Consider the following 15,797-nt stretch of genomic DNA (forward strand, 5'->3'; position numbering starts at 1 on the left):
CCCCCGCCCCCCATCCTACAAATAAACCACCTCAGCAATTTGTTTTCGTACTCAAACCGAAGTCCGGTTAACAGATAGCACAAAATTAAGAGAAATAAACATAATTACGTAACACTTTATCAGGATACAGGACAATGTAACCATAGGTGTTCATAACACAAGAAATACATATTTTTTTTCCGTTTTTCTCCTTTTTAATTGTCTCCCTTTGATTCTTCTCCCCTTATTCATGGTGTGTTGATGGAAACTTCGTGTAGCGGTAGAGTTTCCTGTAGGAGTAGAGGTTTATACTGGCATTATTTTCACGTGTTGTTTAGACTTGATAAGTATTCGGTAAACGTAGATAAAGAAAACAACTCCCAGAGTGTACGCAGGTGGAACGGAGCATTCTCTGTTAGGAAATAGTGTAAATAATTCTTGGTCTTATCTACAAACACATGTGCAACTGTTACATCCCATCCCATCCATATTTAAATCTCCATTACGTGTGCCTGCAATGGGTTGGGAAGGAGCTTGACGCCACATAATTTAAATTCAGATTATTTTAACTTGTGCCGAAAAGCAATAATTGAAAAAATACAAATTTTGAATTACAGCTAATAAAAAAACTCATTTCCGTCTCATCCCTGTCAGCTCGACTGCTTCTTTTTGGCACTTGGTTATATACAAATGTAATTATTTATGAATAGAATATTCCTGAAACACGATTGCTGACATGTCAGGTTTGATCTGTCGTCTGTTTCTGTGTACGTACGGGCGATTTGTTACATGGTGTATTCCGTGTACGTACACGTGATTTGTTACAGGGTGTATTATGTGTACGTACAGGTGATTTGTTACAGGGTGTATTATGTGTCTCTGGTTACAGGGTGTATTCTGTGTACGTACAGGTGATTTGTTACAGGATGGATTCTGTGTACGAACACGTGATTTGTTACAGGGTGTATTCTGTCTACGTACAGGTGATATGTTACAGGGTGTATTCTGTGTACGAACAGGTGACTTGTTACAGGGTGTATTCCGTGAACGTACACGTGATTTGTTACAGGGTGTATTATGTGTCTCTGGTTACAGGGTGTATTCTGTGTACGTACAGGTGATTTGTTACAGGATGTATTCTGTGTACGAACACGAGATTTGTTACAGGGTGTATTCTGTCTACGTACAGGTGATATGTTACAGGGTGTATTATGTGTACATACAGGTGATATGTTACAGGGTGTGTTCTGTGTACGTACAGGTGATATGTTACAGGGTGTATTCTGTGTACGAACAGGTGACTTGTTACAGGGTGTATTCTGTGTACGTACAGGTGATATGTTACAGGGTGTATTATGTGTCTCTGGTTACAAGGTGTATTCTGTGTACGTACAGGTGATATGTTACAGGGTGTATTCTGTGTACGTACAGGTGATATGTTACAGGGTGTATTCTGTGTACGTACAGGTGACTTGTTACAGGGTGTATTCTGTGTACGTACATGTTATTTGTTACAGGGTGTATTATGTGAACGTACAGGTGATTTGTTACAGGGTGTATTCTGTGTACGTACAGGTGATATGTTACAGGGTGTATTCTGGGAACGTACAGGTGATTTGTTACAGGGTGTATTCTGAGTACGTACAGGTGATATGTTACAGGGTGTATTCCGTGAACGTACAGGTGATATGTTACAGGGTGTATTCTGTCTACGTACAGGTGATATGTTACAGGGTGTATTCTGTGTACATACAGGTGATATGTTACAGGGTGTATTCTGTGTACGTGCAGGTGATACGTTACAGGATGTATTCTGTGTACGTACAGGTGATTTGTTACAGGGTGTATTCTGTGTACATACAGGTGATATGTTACAGGGTGTATTCTGTGTAGGTACAGGTGACTTGTTACAGGGTGTATTCTGTGTACATACAGGTGATATGTTACAGGGTGTATTCTGTGTACGAACAGGTGACTTGTTACAGGGTGTATTCTGTGTACGTACAGGTGAGTGATTTGTTACAGGGTGTATTCTGTGTACGTACAGGTTATATGTTACAGGGTGTATTCTGTGAACGTACAGGGGATATGTTACAGGGTGTATTCTGTGTACGTACATGTTATTTGTTGCAGGGTGTATTATGTGAACGTACAGGTGATTTGTTACAGAGTGTATTCTGTGTACGTACAGGTGATATGTTACAAGGTGTATTCTGTGAACGTACAGGTGATATGTTACAGGGGGTATTCTGGGAACGTACAGGTGATTTGTTACAGGATGTATTCTGTGAACGTACAGGTGATATGTTTCAGGGTATATTCTGTGAACGTACAGGTGATATGTTACAGGGTGTATTCTGTGTACGTACAGGGGATTTGTTACAGGATGTATTCTGTGAACGTACAGGTGATGTGTTACAGGGTGTATTCTGTGTACGTACCGGTGATATGTTACAGGGTGTATTCTGTAAACGTACAGGTGATATGTTACAGGGTGTATTCTGTAAACGTACAGGTGATATGTTACAGGGTGGATTCTGTGAACGTACAGGTGATATGTTTCAGGGTGTATTCTGTGTACGTACAGGTGATTTGTTACAGGGTGTATTCTGTGTACGTACAAGTGATTTGTTACAGGATGTATTCTGTGAACGTACAGGTGATATGTTACAGGGTGTGTTCTGTGAACGTACAGGTGATTTGTTACAGGGTGTATTCTGTGTACGAACAGATGATTTGTTACAGGGGGTATTCTGTGAACGTACAGGAGATATGTTACAGGATGTATTCTGTTAACGTACAGGTGATTTGTTATAGGGTGTATTCTGTGTACGGACAGGTGAGATGTTACAGGGTGTATTCTGCGAACGTACAGGTGATATGCTACAGGGTGTATTCTGTGGACGCACAGATGATTTGTTACAGGTGATTTGTTACGGGGTGTATTCTGTGTACGTATAGGTGATATGTTACAGGATCTATTCTGTGTACGTACAGGTGATTTGTTACAGGGTGTATTCTGTGTACGTGCAGGTGATTTGTTACAGGGTGTATTCTGTGTACGCACAGATGATTTGTTACAGGGTGTATTCTGTGAACGTACAGGTGATTTGTTACAGGGTGTATTCTGTCTACGTACAGGTGATATGTTACAGGGTGTATTCTGGGTACGTACAGGTGATTTGTTACAGGGTGTATGCTGTTAACGTACAGGTGATTTGTTACAGGGTGTATTTTGTCTATGTACAGGTGATATGTTTCAGGGTGTATTCTGTGTACGTACAGGTGATATGTTACAGGGTGCATTCTGTGTACGTACAGGTGATATGTTACAGAGTGTATTCTGTGTACATACAGGTGATATGTTACAGGGTGTGTTCTGTGTACGTACAGGTGATTTGTTACAGGTGTATTCTGTGTACATACAGGTGATATGTTACAGGGTGTATTATGTGAACGTACAGGTGATTTGTTACAGGGTTTATTCTGTGTACGTACAGGTGATATGTTACAAGGTGTATTCTGTGAACGTACAGGTGATATGTTACAGGGTGTATTATGTGAACGTACAGGTGATTTGTTACAGGGTGTATTATGTGTCTCTGGTTACAGGGTGTATTCTGTGTACGTACAGGGGATTTGTTACAGGGTGTATTCTGTGAACGTACAGGTTATTTGTTACAGGGTGTATTCTGTGTACGTGCAGGTGATTTGTTACAGGGTGTATTCTGTGTACATACAGGTGATATGTTACAGGGTGTATTCTGTGTACATCCAGGTGATATGTTACAGGGTGTATTCTGTCTACGTACAGGTGATATGTTACAGGGTGTATTATGTGAACGTACAGGTGATTTGTTACAGGGTTTATTCTGTGTACGTACAGGTGATATGTTACAGGGTGCATTCTGTGTACATACAGGTGATATGTTACAGGGTGTATTCTGGGTACGTACAGGTGATTTGTTACAGGGTGTATGCTGTTAACGTACAGGTGATTTGTTACAGGGTGTATGCTGTTAACGTACAGGTGATTTGTTACAGGGTGTATTGTTACAGGGTGTATTATGTGTCTCTGGTTACAGGGTGTATTCTGTGTACGTACAGGGGATTTGTTACAGGGGGTATTCTGTGTACGTACAGGTGATATGTTACAGGGTGCATTCTGTGTACATACAGGTGATATGTTACAGGGGGTATTCTGTGTACGTACAGGTGATATGTTACAGGGTGCATTCTGTGTACGTACAGGTGATTTGTTACAGGGTGTATTTTGTGTACGTACAGGTGATTTGTTACAGGGTGTATTTTGTCTATGTACAGGTGATATGTTTCAGGGTGTATTCTGTGTACGTACAGGTGATTTGGTACAGGGTGTATTCTGTGAACGTACAGGTTATTTGTTACAGGGTGTATTCTGTGAACGTACAGGTGATTTGTTACAGGATGTAAAGAAGAAGATATAAGTAGACAATAAATGCTTCCCATTGCAGAGAGGCGTCAGAACGAAGCATCACTAGTCATGCATGTGTTACCGCCATGTTCTGGTCGTGTATGGGCCACTGGCATTACTCACGAAAATGTCAGTTTTTTTCCCGTAAAGTTGGAGTTTCATATAAACTTGAATCAACTTAACTACATGTATATATCAATATTTTAAGTCGTAGGACACTAACTCATCAGCTTACAAGTTGTTGTTTTTTTGTGAAAATATAAAAGAATAAGTTTAGTCCCATTTTGAATCAAAGCAATTTCACTCGGTCAATTTACAAGACCACAATCATTTTTTTTTCTTAAATTAACGATAAAATATTGACAAAATGATGCATTGCAATGGAAGAGTTTATTGTAATTTTGGAAACAAAAAAATCCTATAAAGTATATGCCAACTGTGGATGCTTAAACACGTCATAGTTATTAAATAATTGAACACAGTTGTTGGAAATATACTTGTAAATAAAGTGTTTGTTTTTTTTAACTTCGAAAACGTTATTTATATTATAAATTGATAATATTGGATGTTTTTTGAGAAAACATTACAATATCCTTAATGGATTTTCCAAGTAAGAAACTATTTGCCTGATTTGACACAGTGGTTTTTGCGGCTAAATGACAGCAATCAAAAAATCACTTAAACAGAAACGGAAAATCAATATAAAAAACCCACATAAAAATAACATAATGGAATAATGATAATCGTTCTTACCAGAATTCCATTCGGAACTTCCTCTGTTTTTATCCCGGCAAACTCATTTAGGGGAAATCCAGGAATGTAAAAGTGCATTCTAGGTAAACCTCCATACATATGGGTGGAGTATAAGGGTACAAAACACACTCCCGGATCTCGAGGAACACGATTCCACAAACACAAGCATTGCATGGAGTTAGACAAACGCACATTAGCAGATACAGGCCAAGCACACCTCGCGTTTACAGTCTTCACATCAGAGCTCAATGACTTTGTCATCCCTGAGCCCGACAGTCAGCTCGTCCAGATCAACTACGGTAAAGCTGATTGAAAGTGAGGCCTGGGGTTAGGTTTCAATGGAAACACATGCAATTAACAGCAGACAGTGTATCTGTTTTCTATAATTACGCTTGTTAACTGGCGACTTGATTTGCACGTGCGGTAAATTAAAGGTGACATACCATTTACGTATGCGAAATTACTATTTTGTTACTTATTTAAAGGACGGACAACACACTGAAATTATTTATAAATTATATCGAATTGAAATATCAAATATTTGTTATATATAATTATAACCTAAGATATAAATACATGTACACATGTATATGTGTGTGCGTGTGGGTAACACAAGGTAAGACATGATATACAGGTGAACTAGACAGTTATTTCCATAGAAACCAGACACACTGATAATATCACACAGAAGTCAACCAGAATGTTTTACCTTTCTGTAAAGTTTTGGAATCAAAGATGAATAAATCCAAATGAATCTCCATTTGTGAATCAGCGTACTGGTAAAGAAGCTTGTATCTCAAGCACACACCAGTTGAGTTGAAGTTCGTATATAGCCGTACGCGAGTGTCTAACAGAGACTTACAAACGTGTAAGCTATGGCAGATTGCATCACTGTAAGCCATATACAACCATCCTTTATTCTCACATTAGTCAATTCTCATTAGTCCATGTCGAACGCACCTTTTCTCACTGAGATTTGAAATACTCCAATCGAACACGCCTCATGATGAGTGAGTTGTCTTTATCGAACGTACTTCTTACTCATCAGTTCTCAGCGTCCAACACTGTTTCCAGTGAGTACATGACTTTCTTATGAAATACATCTTTCTCTTACTCATGGTTCATTTCGAAACACGCTTTCTTGTAGCGAAGTCGTTTTCCTCATGAGTAGTTACATTACACACAAACACACGTTCTCAATGGAGCTAAAAGGGGAGTTAATCTACCCCCTCCAGGTACTAGACACTGAATTACATCACAGTGGCTATCTGCTAGTCCTGTACCCCATTATCAGTGGTGTATTAAGTAGGTATGTAATCGGGATTCGGTATCAAACACTACTACCACAACGCTGGTCTAACCCTGTACCGTTCGTGTTGGCAGGATTACATCACAGTGGTCGTATTTACAGTACTACTTCTCTACACAGCGGTAGTACTCCGGTCCTCACAATGTTACATCCATGGTGGCTGAGCCACAGCGTTCCTGTGCGTTGTACTAAAAGCTTGTTATTTCATTTGTCTGCTTATCTCGTCTACGATGCGGTATAAAACTTGCATTGCGTGTTCTTTAAATCTCGTAACACAAACCGGGCAATTCTGCTCACAACCACGTTTAGTTCCGCTACAATTTATGCCAGTATATATATTGTACAGTGTATTTTTGCGTAAAAGTATCTCTATGGTAACTATAATGTCCAACTTAACGCTATGTGACCTGTTGTGTTATGTCTACTCTGTGTGCCTCTGTCTTGCTAAGTGCATAGTTCAAATCATCTTCACGTGTGTTTTTTTCATAAGACGATCGATGGGAGGGGACATAAACAACATATATGATATAGCACACACACGCTTGTTCAATACAGTCGCTCTCAATGGATAAAGATAGTAAAGAATTATTGTTTTCACGTATAATCTCGCTATCCTAGTTTGGACACACGTACATTGTGTTTTTCATATAATATGACTCCTGTTTCAGATACAAAAAGGAAGTTAATGTATTGTACACTCCGTCTATCCCGGGTTTCAGACAGAACGTGCGTGTCCAATACAATCAAACTAACATAATCTTAGTTTAGTTAAGAACAATTATGAACCTTGTTATTTTAACTAATATTAATCACTCTTGTTGGCCCGGATGTTAGCGCGCGGGGTGTTTTAATGTGGGAAGAAACCGGAGTACCCGGAGAAAACCAAAATGGTCGAGCAGGTGACCCATACCTGATATCCCGTTGTTCATTTTTTGTTGAGAAATGACATATATTCTTAAGAATAAAAAGCTGTTGGTGCATTACGGTGTTGGACAAGCAGCTGTTCTCTACTAGTCCGTGACTGAGAAGTGATGCTTTAAAAAAACATGAAACCGTCAAAATGTATGGCTTCCTACAGAAATTGTCTAATTAAAAACAACAAAAGTATGAATCCCGAGCGTCTGATCATTAACACCATTACGGACAGCACATACTATACGATGTGTTTGCCACATCATATGAGTGCCATTTCGAAACGTGTGCCCTAAATGTGCCCGACTATCTAGAGATACAGAGTTTTATATAACGATAGTCTAGAGATATGTGTAAACACTGTACACTGTATCGTTAATACCGATACTGTAGAAATATATCATATGGTAAATACTGTAACTCTGGAGATACAATATTTAAAGTAACGCTTACCTGGGCTAGTACAAAGTACACATGCGTCATATATCACTAGTCAATACATGACACTGTATTAGGGCAATATCGCAGTCAATCACATTATAACAACAGGTAAGACAAGCCTATATTTAGCATTATTCACGCACAGAGCCTCCTAAGAAAAATATACCTACGAGAAATCGGTCGGTGGAAAATGTGCAAATAATGAGCAACTTGTAAATATGTTGAACAATTCGCGATGTGCGATAATATGAAGAAAAGTCACATAAAATCACAATATAGCAATAAGTAGAAAAATAGTACAAATACGGTACATGCAGCTTGGTAAGGTCTTTACTGTTCAAGAGACGGCCAACTAAGAGTTTCACGGGACAGAATATATAGGCCATCTTGTCAGAGTCTGATGTGTATTCAAAATCTTACATGACTTTTTGGTATAATTGTTTTTCATTCTAAATATTGTTAAATGTAAATAGTGTAAATAAACATTAGCGCGCAACCGGAAGTGAATAAATTATACAGTGTATGAAAAAATATTCAGGCATCGAAACAAGCTCCAACGAGCTTTCCAATGATGGAAGATACTGCGAATACTGTGAATAATAGCAGGCTTTGCAAGGATTGACGTCTTCAGTGGTGTACGTCAAGGAGAGCTCCTTAGCACACATGCTCTTTGATATTAATATTCCCTTGTGTATGATGGTATGCTCTGACGTCAGAGTGATAACGAGGGACAGAACCACCTTGTGGTAACTGTGCCACTGTATACACGACCGTGACATACAGTAAAACGATTAGCAATGTATGTAGCACACGACGTTATTCTACAGGAATCTGTAGGAGTCAAACGCAAAACTATACTACAGTAGTTCTGTACTGTGTATGTTGCCTCAACAAATATGCACTGTATTGGCGGAGAGAAAAACATAGATGTGTGTGTGGTTATGTTAGGATGATTATACATGTACAGTACAGTTTAAGTAGAGCAATATATAAAATACTACACATAGCATATTATGGTGTCGGGCCTGCTACCGCCGTCATCATATTATATATAACAGAAGCTACAGAGCAACTTGTTAGTGGCCCTGCAACTACATGTACAAGTAAATACGCCTGTCTATGTAAACATACCCACTGTAAGCAATGGTCGTTTACACGCGCGAGACATTCATCACAAGCCTCCTTGTAGCGTGAAAGATACCGCGCCCATCTTAACCGCGCACGACCTTGATGGTTGGTTGCATGATGCAGCGGCTGCAAGGCGGTGACTGTGCATACCCCTATGTAGATATACAGGACCTCCATGCCCAGTGGTTGTATAAAGGGTTCACTTACGCAGTATTTAGGTTTCAGATACATACAACGCTAACCATACATACGGACTTACTATACGTGTGACTTAAACAGGGGGCACTGGCATACCGTTGTGTACAAAATATACATATATAACGATTATTGATATACCCGTATTGCCCATGCACAGTGTTGATGTTGAGGAAATTTGCAAATCAGCCCTTAAGTAGCTTCATATACACTGAAACATTTATTTATACAACTGTATGTAATATACCCGATTATACGGGCAGACCACGCCTGATAACGAGTCAGAGCGAGCACGCGTAACGACAATCAATACCAGCAAATTATAGGTGTGATTATGTCGGACGGATTTAAAGAACTCTAAACAAAATATATAAATAAATATGTTTAAGACGTATACATTACAGCATTTTTACGACCTTAATTATTCTCTATTCATTTCAGTGATGTAGCATTTTGAAATTTCAGTCTGACTATTTAAGGTTGTATGCTACTTTTCACAACATATGAGTTTATATAGGAGTTATCTCTATTTAAAAATTAGCATTATCGTATAACCCATAACCGTTACAAATATCCTTGTGCTAGTTCAGTTAATGATTTTTTTGTGTTCCCTTTAAACTCTGCATTTCCTTTTTAGAGTGTAACCATTAGGAACGGGGCATGCATATCATAGAGTAAGGTAGCATATAACCTTAACGAATGTTTATTGGTACAAGGCCTAATTTGTCGTGATTTCTGGTAAAAAAAACTATAATTGACTTTCATCTAAATGTTGTCTATTTTGATTTGGATTGGAGAAAATCGACGGTTTTTATATACACAAACTAAATTCTAAATCACCAGGGGCTTATACATGTACGTACACTAGAGTTGTTTAAGCCGACGATGACGTCACATGTTGTAACTAAGGGATACAAGCTGAGAGATGTGTGACCGCAGGGATCGGTCTAACCTTCGCATCCCCCTAGACATCTGCATATATGGTGATGTGTTTCCCTCAGTTCCAGTGATTCAGCGCATTCAGTGAATGAACAGAGCGTTAAGTTGAGTTTTTTTCTGAACACATATTAGAGCGTCTCGTTCATATACGACAGTGTGCAGTAACCCCCGCATTATGGTGCCCCTTATTTCATTTGCCTTCTCGCTTACTTCCAAATTCACTCGAGGTCACCTTTTACTTTTTGTTATTGCAGTTTATTTGTATGTCGCCCTCGATATATTGCCATCCCCTATAAGTTATAACGCCGAAATGTGTACACACAAATGGTGACAGTATAACGAATTTCGTGTTTCTGGTCGAAATATAGAAGATATTGCCAGACATAAAATATTTGTCGCATGGCCTGTCAAACATATCTACAAATATCTGGTAGACAAAGAATGTGGGTTTGACAAACCGAACTAACATGAATTAATTTAAGACGAAAATTACTCGGAATATCATTTCTACATGTAATGCATGGGATATTGAAGTATGAGCACTGTTTGAAGTTAAAATGTCAACATACGAAAAGGACGTTAAGGCGAGGAGGCTTATACCTAAAACGGGAACTGAGGAGACATCAAAACAAAAGGAATGCGTAATGAATCCCAATGAAATGGAGGATAGCATGTTCTTTATTGAGAATTTTAAACTGATGAACCTTTTTTCTTACACTCGCTCATAATTTGGAAACTCAGTTTTGGAACAAACAAGACTCAAAAGTATGATCGATTGCCTGAAAAGATGCTCTTTGTCATTGATTTATTGCATTTAATTGGTTGAACAATATATTACCGTGAACAATGTTCGAAAGAATCAGTGATGCTGCTCAACTCCAGCAATAGTTTATTACCCAAACCAAGCACGGACAGTTGTTACTCTACCCAGCCATAATATCATTTAAAACGATTCATACCAGCCGTAAATCACTGGTCTAGGGACCTGAAATTGGTTTTTGAAACAATAAAAATAGCGCTTTTACTACAGGTAGCAACGAAATATTTGAAAGATTGGTTTTATTTGTCTATTACGCTTCGCGCAGACGCACGCGCCGACGGCTGCGAGTTGTACAGAGATGACGGAGGTAGGACTGCATGGAATTTTAAAAGGTTCGTGTTTATAATTTTACCGTTTGTTGTATATTAGAAGCTCCCTCAAACCGCCCTTATATATTGGCATTCTACCTGCTTGAAAACATCACGTTAAGAGCAAAGGCACAACTTGAAATGTTGAAGAAAAGGTACTGAAGGTGTATTTTGATGTATTTTACGTCATTGGATACGTTGTGCCGTGAAACAAAAGATTGAAAGAGACGGGTATTTTGCAGCGTGGATCTGACATGCGTGATATTGTCGTCAATCGCAAACGCTATTTCTGTATCAGTGATAACTGCATGAAAGTCAATAATATTTTTCAATAAAACTGATAACGATTCAGCACGGTCCTGTTGTTATGAGAGCAAAACTTCATAAACGAAGTTAAAAGATAAAATGGTTGCAGAGCTACGGTACAAAAGGCTAGTGATACAATCTATAGAAAGAATGCAAGAAAATCGAGGATGCCAAAGAAAATGTCATCGTCTCTTCTCCGACACACGACCGTCCCCCGTAGGAGCCAAGTCGGAGAAATAGATGACGTCCGCACAATATTTTGACTGCTTTATGCCTGTAGCTCACAGCCAATAAAGCTTCCGCCACGTCGCTGACGGGAAATAGTCCCGCCTGTGTGTTGTTTGACAACGCCAATATTACTCTGGAATGCAAATTATTTCTGTTAGTTAGCTTTACATTAAAAAATAGCATTTCTTCATACTCGCTTAATTATCATTAACGATTATTTCGTTGCGGAACGATATGTTTAGAAACACAACTCCATGGCAAAATTTATCTAGATACGAATAAACCAATTTCCAATATATCTACATCCAAAAATACGGATGGTAATGATTTTAACTTTGGTTTTTTTCAAGCTAACCAAGATTATACTTCTCGGTTCTGTTATCAAAACATAGGCTTCATTTGTGGTGAGATTTGCGTTGTCCCGTTATCGCCATGCTGCTGTATTGGCTAGGGCAGCCAAACGGATAGGGGAAAAAAGACAATTTAGAAAATCCGATGTCGTTTAGCGTTGATCCTCTGCTTACGGGGCTATGCAAATAGGGCAGCGGTATTACGGCGGCGTCCCCGCAGTATTACATTGGAATTACGAAAACCTATCTTTATTGTCTTCCTGTCATAAAACACTTAATTTATTCAGTACTTACAGTTATCGATAAGGGTTAAACAGATTGGCTCGGACCGACAATATAATTGTAACGCTGCAACGGAAAATTACAGGCAGGGCAGGCATCAATGGGACCATGGCTATCGGGCCGGTTCTTTGTACTATTTGCCAAAGCATTGCAAATTCTGAAGCTGGTCGAGACGGCGTTCGTAACAGACCCGTACCGCAGAAAAGAACACACCATATGGTTATAACATTCAAAAACTGATCAAACTTTAAGGAAAATAGTAGACGAATGCTTTTCTTTGCCTTGACTATTTCAAACCCGTCTCCGAAAAACGTTTGCGATGCAAGAGTTTCCATATGCCGTTTGAAGCAAGCGTGTCAAACACGTGGATGGTCCTTTAATGTATGATTCAGAGATACTTTACAATATCCAGTCATTCTGAATCAGCTAATTACGTACCGTACCAATGTTTGATGATGCTAATATCCCAAGTGTTTATTCTTCTCGCAGGTTTAATGGAACAAAACCATCATACAACAAAGTCAGTGTTCCTCCGGCATGGCGGTTTTGTCTGAAGTCGAGGTGCCAACGATTCTCAGGAATAACAATTCTTCTTTTCAGCAAAGAATCATTTATTGTTTATATGTGATACGGAAGCATAGCATAGACATGTTCTTGCCAGATCGAACGATTCTATCTTCCATTGTAACTCTGTTACACTGATTCCGATGCCTCCACCATTACAGGGTTCGCCCCAGAAAGGAAAGCGAATAGAAATGTTCTCAATCGAGCTGTCTTATATGGCTTTATTAATGATACACATAAATCTAAAAAAAATATCTTATATTAATCAGAGGGGTGAGGGGCCAAGGAATGTTGTTGGAGCGAGCGGTGCAGTATCAACAGAAACACACCGAACATCCCTCGATCGTTTTGTATCACATGATATAATTTTAAGTCGTATTTAGTCAAAATATAACATAGTCTTAGAAATAAACAGTTACCTGTACCCCTTTTCCACGACCTGAATAATGCTGATCGAATACATTATATACTTTCACAGATTTAATAACCGAGTCGCTAGATGAAACCATCGTTTTATAAAATGTAAATTAGATATCATCTTAATAATACCTTAAATCAGTTAACTTATTAACTTACGAATCATGTACCTTTCCTGAATTATTGTACACGTTCATTTTGAAACTCTTTCGAAAAGGAGTTACAAATCATAGTTAGATGACCTACATCCCTAATTCCTGATCGACGACAATAAAGCGCGTAATTATATATTTCTATAAGGGCGATATACGATTTCCCATACAAAACGCCACTAAGATTACTTTACACATTTAAACTGTTGCCATGGTAGCCTATCAACCTGGAAATAGATTGCAGAGGAACACAATTCCCCAAGGAGATAATTGCTGAGTATAATAACAGCATGACTTCGGTCTACACTATATTAACGCCCTGTTGTCAGTTTTTCATTTCACTTAGCGTTAGTGACAATCGACGTATAAATCAAACAAAACATAGATTGATATATCAACGCATAACAATATTACCCAATTTTGTTATAGGTCCTGTTTTTAAATTTTAAACCGAAATTCAACGACTAACTAGAGAATTAAGTAGTCTGTTATGACAACAATATCTGTCGGTACCGGAACTGTACTGGCCAGTTGGCTTGTTTGTCCGAGGTTTATCGTCCACACACCAGCCAGGGTCTATAGACAATGGTGCCTATATGGAGATACCGCCAAAAAGTAAGGGTAAGGAAGTCCGAAAGACACTGTGTAGATCTGACATGTTGCAATGTGGGCAGCAGATAACTGCTCGTCCCTTCAATATCTCCTGAGCAGAAGAGTAGCGAAAACCCGAATATGCAGAAGCCCTCAAGTTTGTTGCCTTTTACGATGAGATACACAGGTATATAATAGGTATTTTCTCTCCCCGAACCTATGTGGGTTGTAAGTTGGTAGGTACAAGGCCACACCCATACAGACACAGGGAAACGAAAAGTGGCAGATAATGTATGAGTAACGTTTATAGCGAAACTTGGACAACAGACGGGCATTTAAAATCAAAGAGATCCAACCCTAAACAGACTGTAGAATATCGACCAAAGGACCACCATATTAGGATAAACAGCCCACAGTGACTTTACTGACCTCCACTACCGGAACAGTGTGGCCTTGTGGGTAACCTTCTAGACTCATCCCCTGATTTTGATAAAATCCTTGAGCAGACGTGAATTCATGATTTGATTACAAGATGGCGGGAAATCTGTCAATCGTCATATCACGGGATTCATTGATTTTCCTTGTTATGTAGATTTCCGGACAAGTGTATTCTATTATTTACTTGACAAATATGGCGGAGGTCGATTCCTTGGAGTCGGCAAGCCACGTCCCAGATTACACAGGGGTGGCCAGGGGGTTTATCTTGTAACGGACACGCACGGAATGTGTCAGCGCTCTGAATGCGCATGCGCTTGTACGCGACTCAAATCTCGTGTGTACATAAAGTTGGTCAGTATTCTACGAAATCTTGGAACGGTCCTGACACCAATAGCAGTATTTACATTTACTGTAACACATAATCTAAGTATAACATTGTAGTAAAATGGTAAAAATAGCGTAATGAGTGATAGTAATTGTGAGTTGGTAAAACTTTATTATATTAAATAATTAAGAATATGTTGAAGTATTGCCCGTTTAACACAATCTCGTAATACAGTGCAATGAACATTCTCAAAAGCTCTTTTCCCAACCACATTTACATAGCTCCTTTAAAAAATAATACAATATTTCATCCAGATTTTCGGTAACATTTCAAAATCCCACTACGTGGACGAATTTTCTATACACACATAATTAAAATTGTATCCGAGCTAAATAAAACTCTAAGATAATATATCTGAATCTTAACTGGAAAGAATACGATCATCCAGGTTTTTGGTAACGTTTCAAAATCCCACGACATGGATGTTTTTTTCTATCTAAAGTAAAAACCGAGCTATACAAAGTGGTTACGATAACACATCTGAACCAACCCTGTATCTACATATCAGCGCCGAGCCACTTGTTACACTGAATATGTTACGGGGACGGCCAGAATATCACATATCATTATCTCGCCCAGTCGATATCATCTCAAGAGCTCATGTCACTTTTCTTATGGTTTCCACAGAGTTGAGCAATCGTTTACTTCGTTAAAACTTGGTTTATACGAAACTTGCGCATGCCCGAAAGACATAGGATATTTACTGCGGGCGTACATTTAAGACCAACAGCTCCCCGTCGAGGCGCGTGCAGAGATGTTCTTGATCGCGTGAGATATGCGAATGTCTATGATGGGGAGATAACTCTATCGCTGTTTGTGTTATCCGTACTTAGGAACACTTGATTAG

The 15,797-nt window shown here is 38.9% G+C and overlaps 1 protein-coding gene across 5 annotated transcripts in view; it reads right to left on the reverse strand.

Annotated features, from left to right (window-relative positions):
* Positions 1–15,797, reverse strand: part of LOC110446115 (innexin unc-9-like) — a 239,949-nt gene that overhangs the window by 28,284 nt on the left and 195,868 nt on the right. Inside the window, exon 1 of one of the 5 annotated variants that reach the window (XM_021491101.1) lies at positions 5,895–6,663. The exons of 3 other annotated variants lie outside the window; for them this stretch is intronic. Coding sequence is in view for 1 of the 2 variants with exons in the window: in XM_021491096.1 (XP_021346771.1) it covers positions 5,186–5,196 (11 nt within the window). In the remaining variant the exon portion in view is untranslated. Of the gene's footprint in view, positions 1–5,185; positions 6,664–15,797 lie in introns of those variants that run through there. One more of the 5 variants, XM_021491096.1, reaches the window with a different exon arrangement.

Source organism: Mizuhopecten yessoensis, unplaced genomic scaffold, assembly GCF_002113885.1.
Source record: "Mizuhopecten yessoensis strain PY_sf001 unplaced genomic scaffold, ASM211388v2 scaffold2553, whole genome shotgun sequence".
Classification (NCBI taxonomy): Eukaryota; Metazoa; Mollusca; class Bivalvia; order Pectinida; family Pectinidae; genus Mizuhopecten; species Mizuhopecten yessoensis.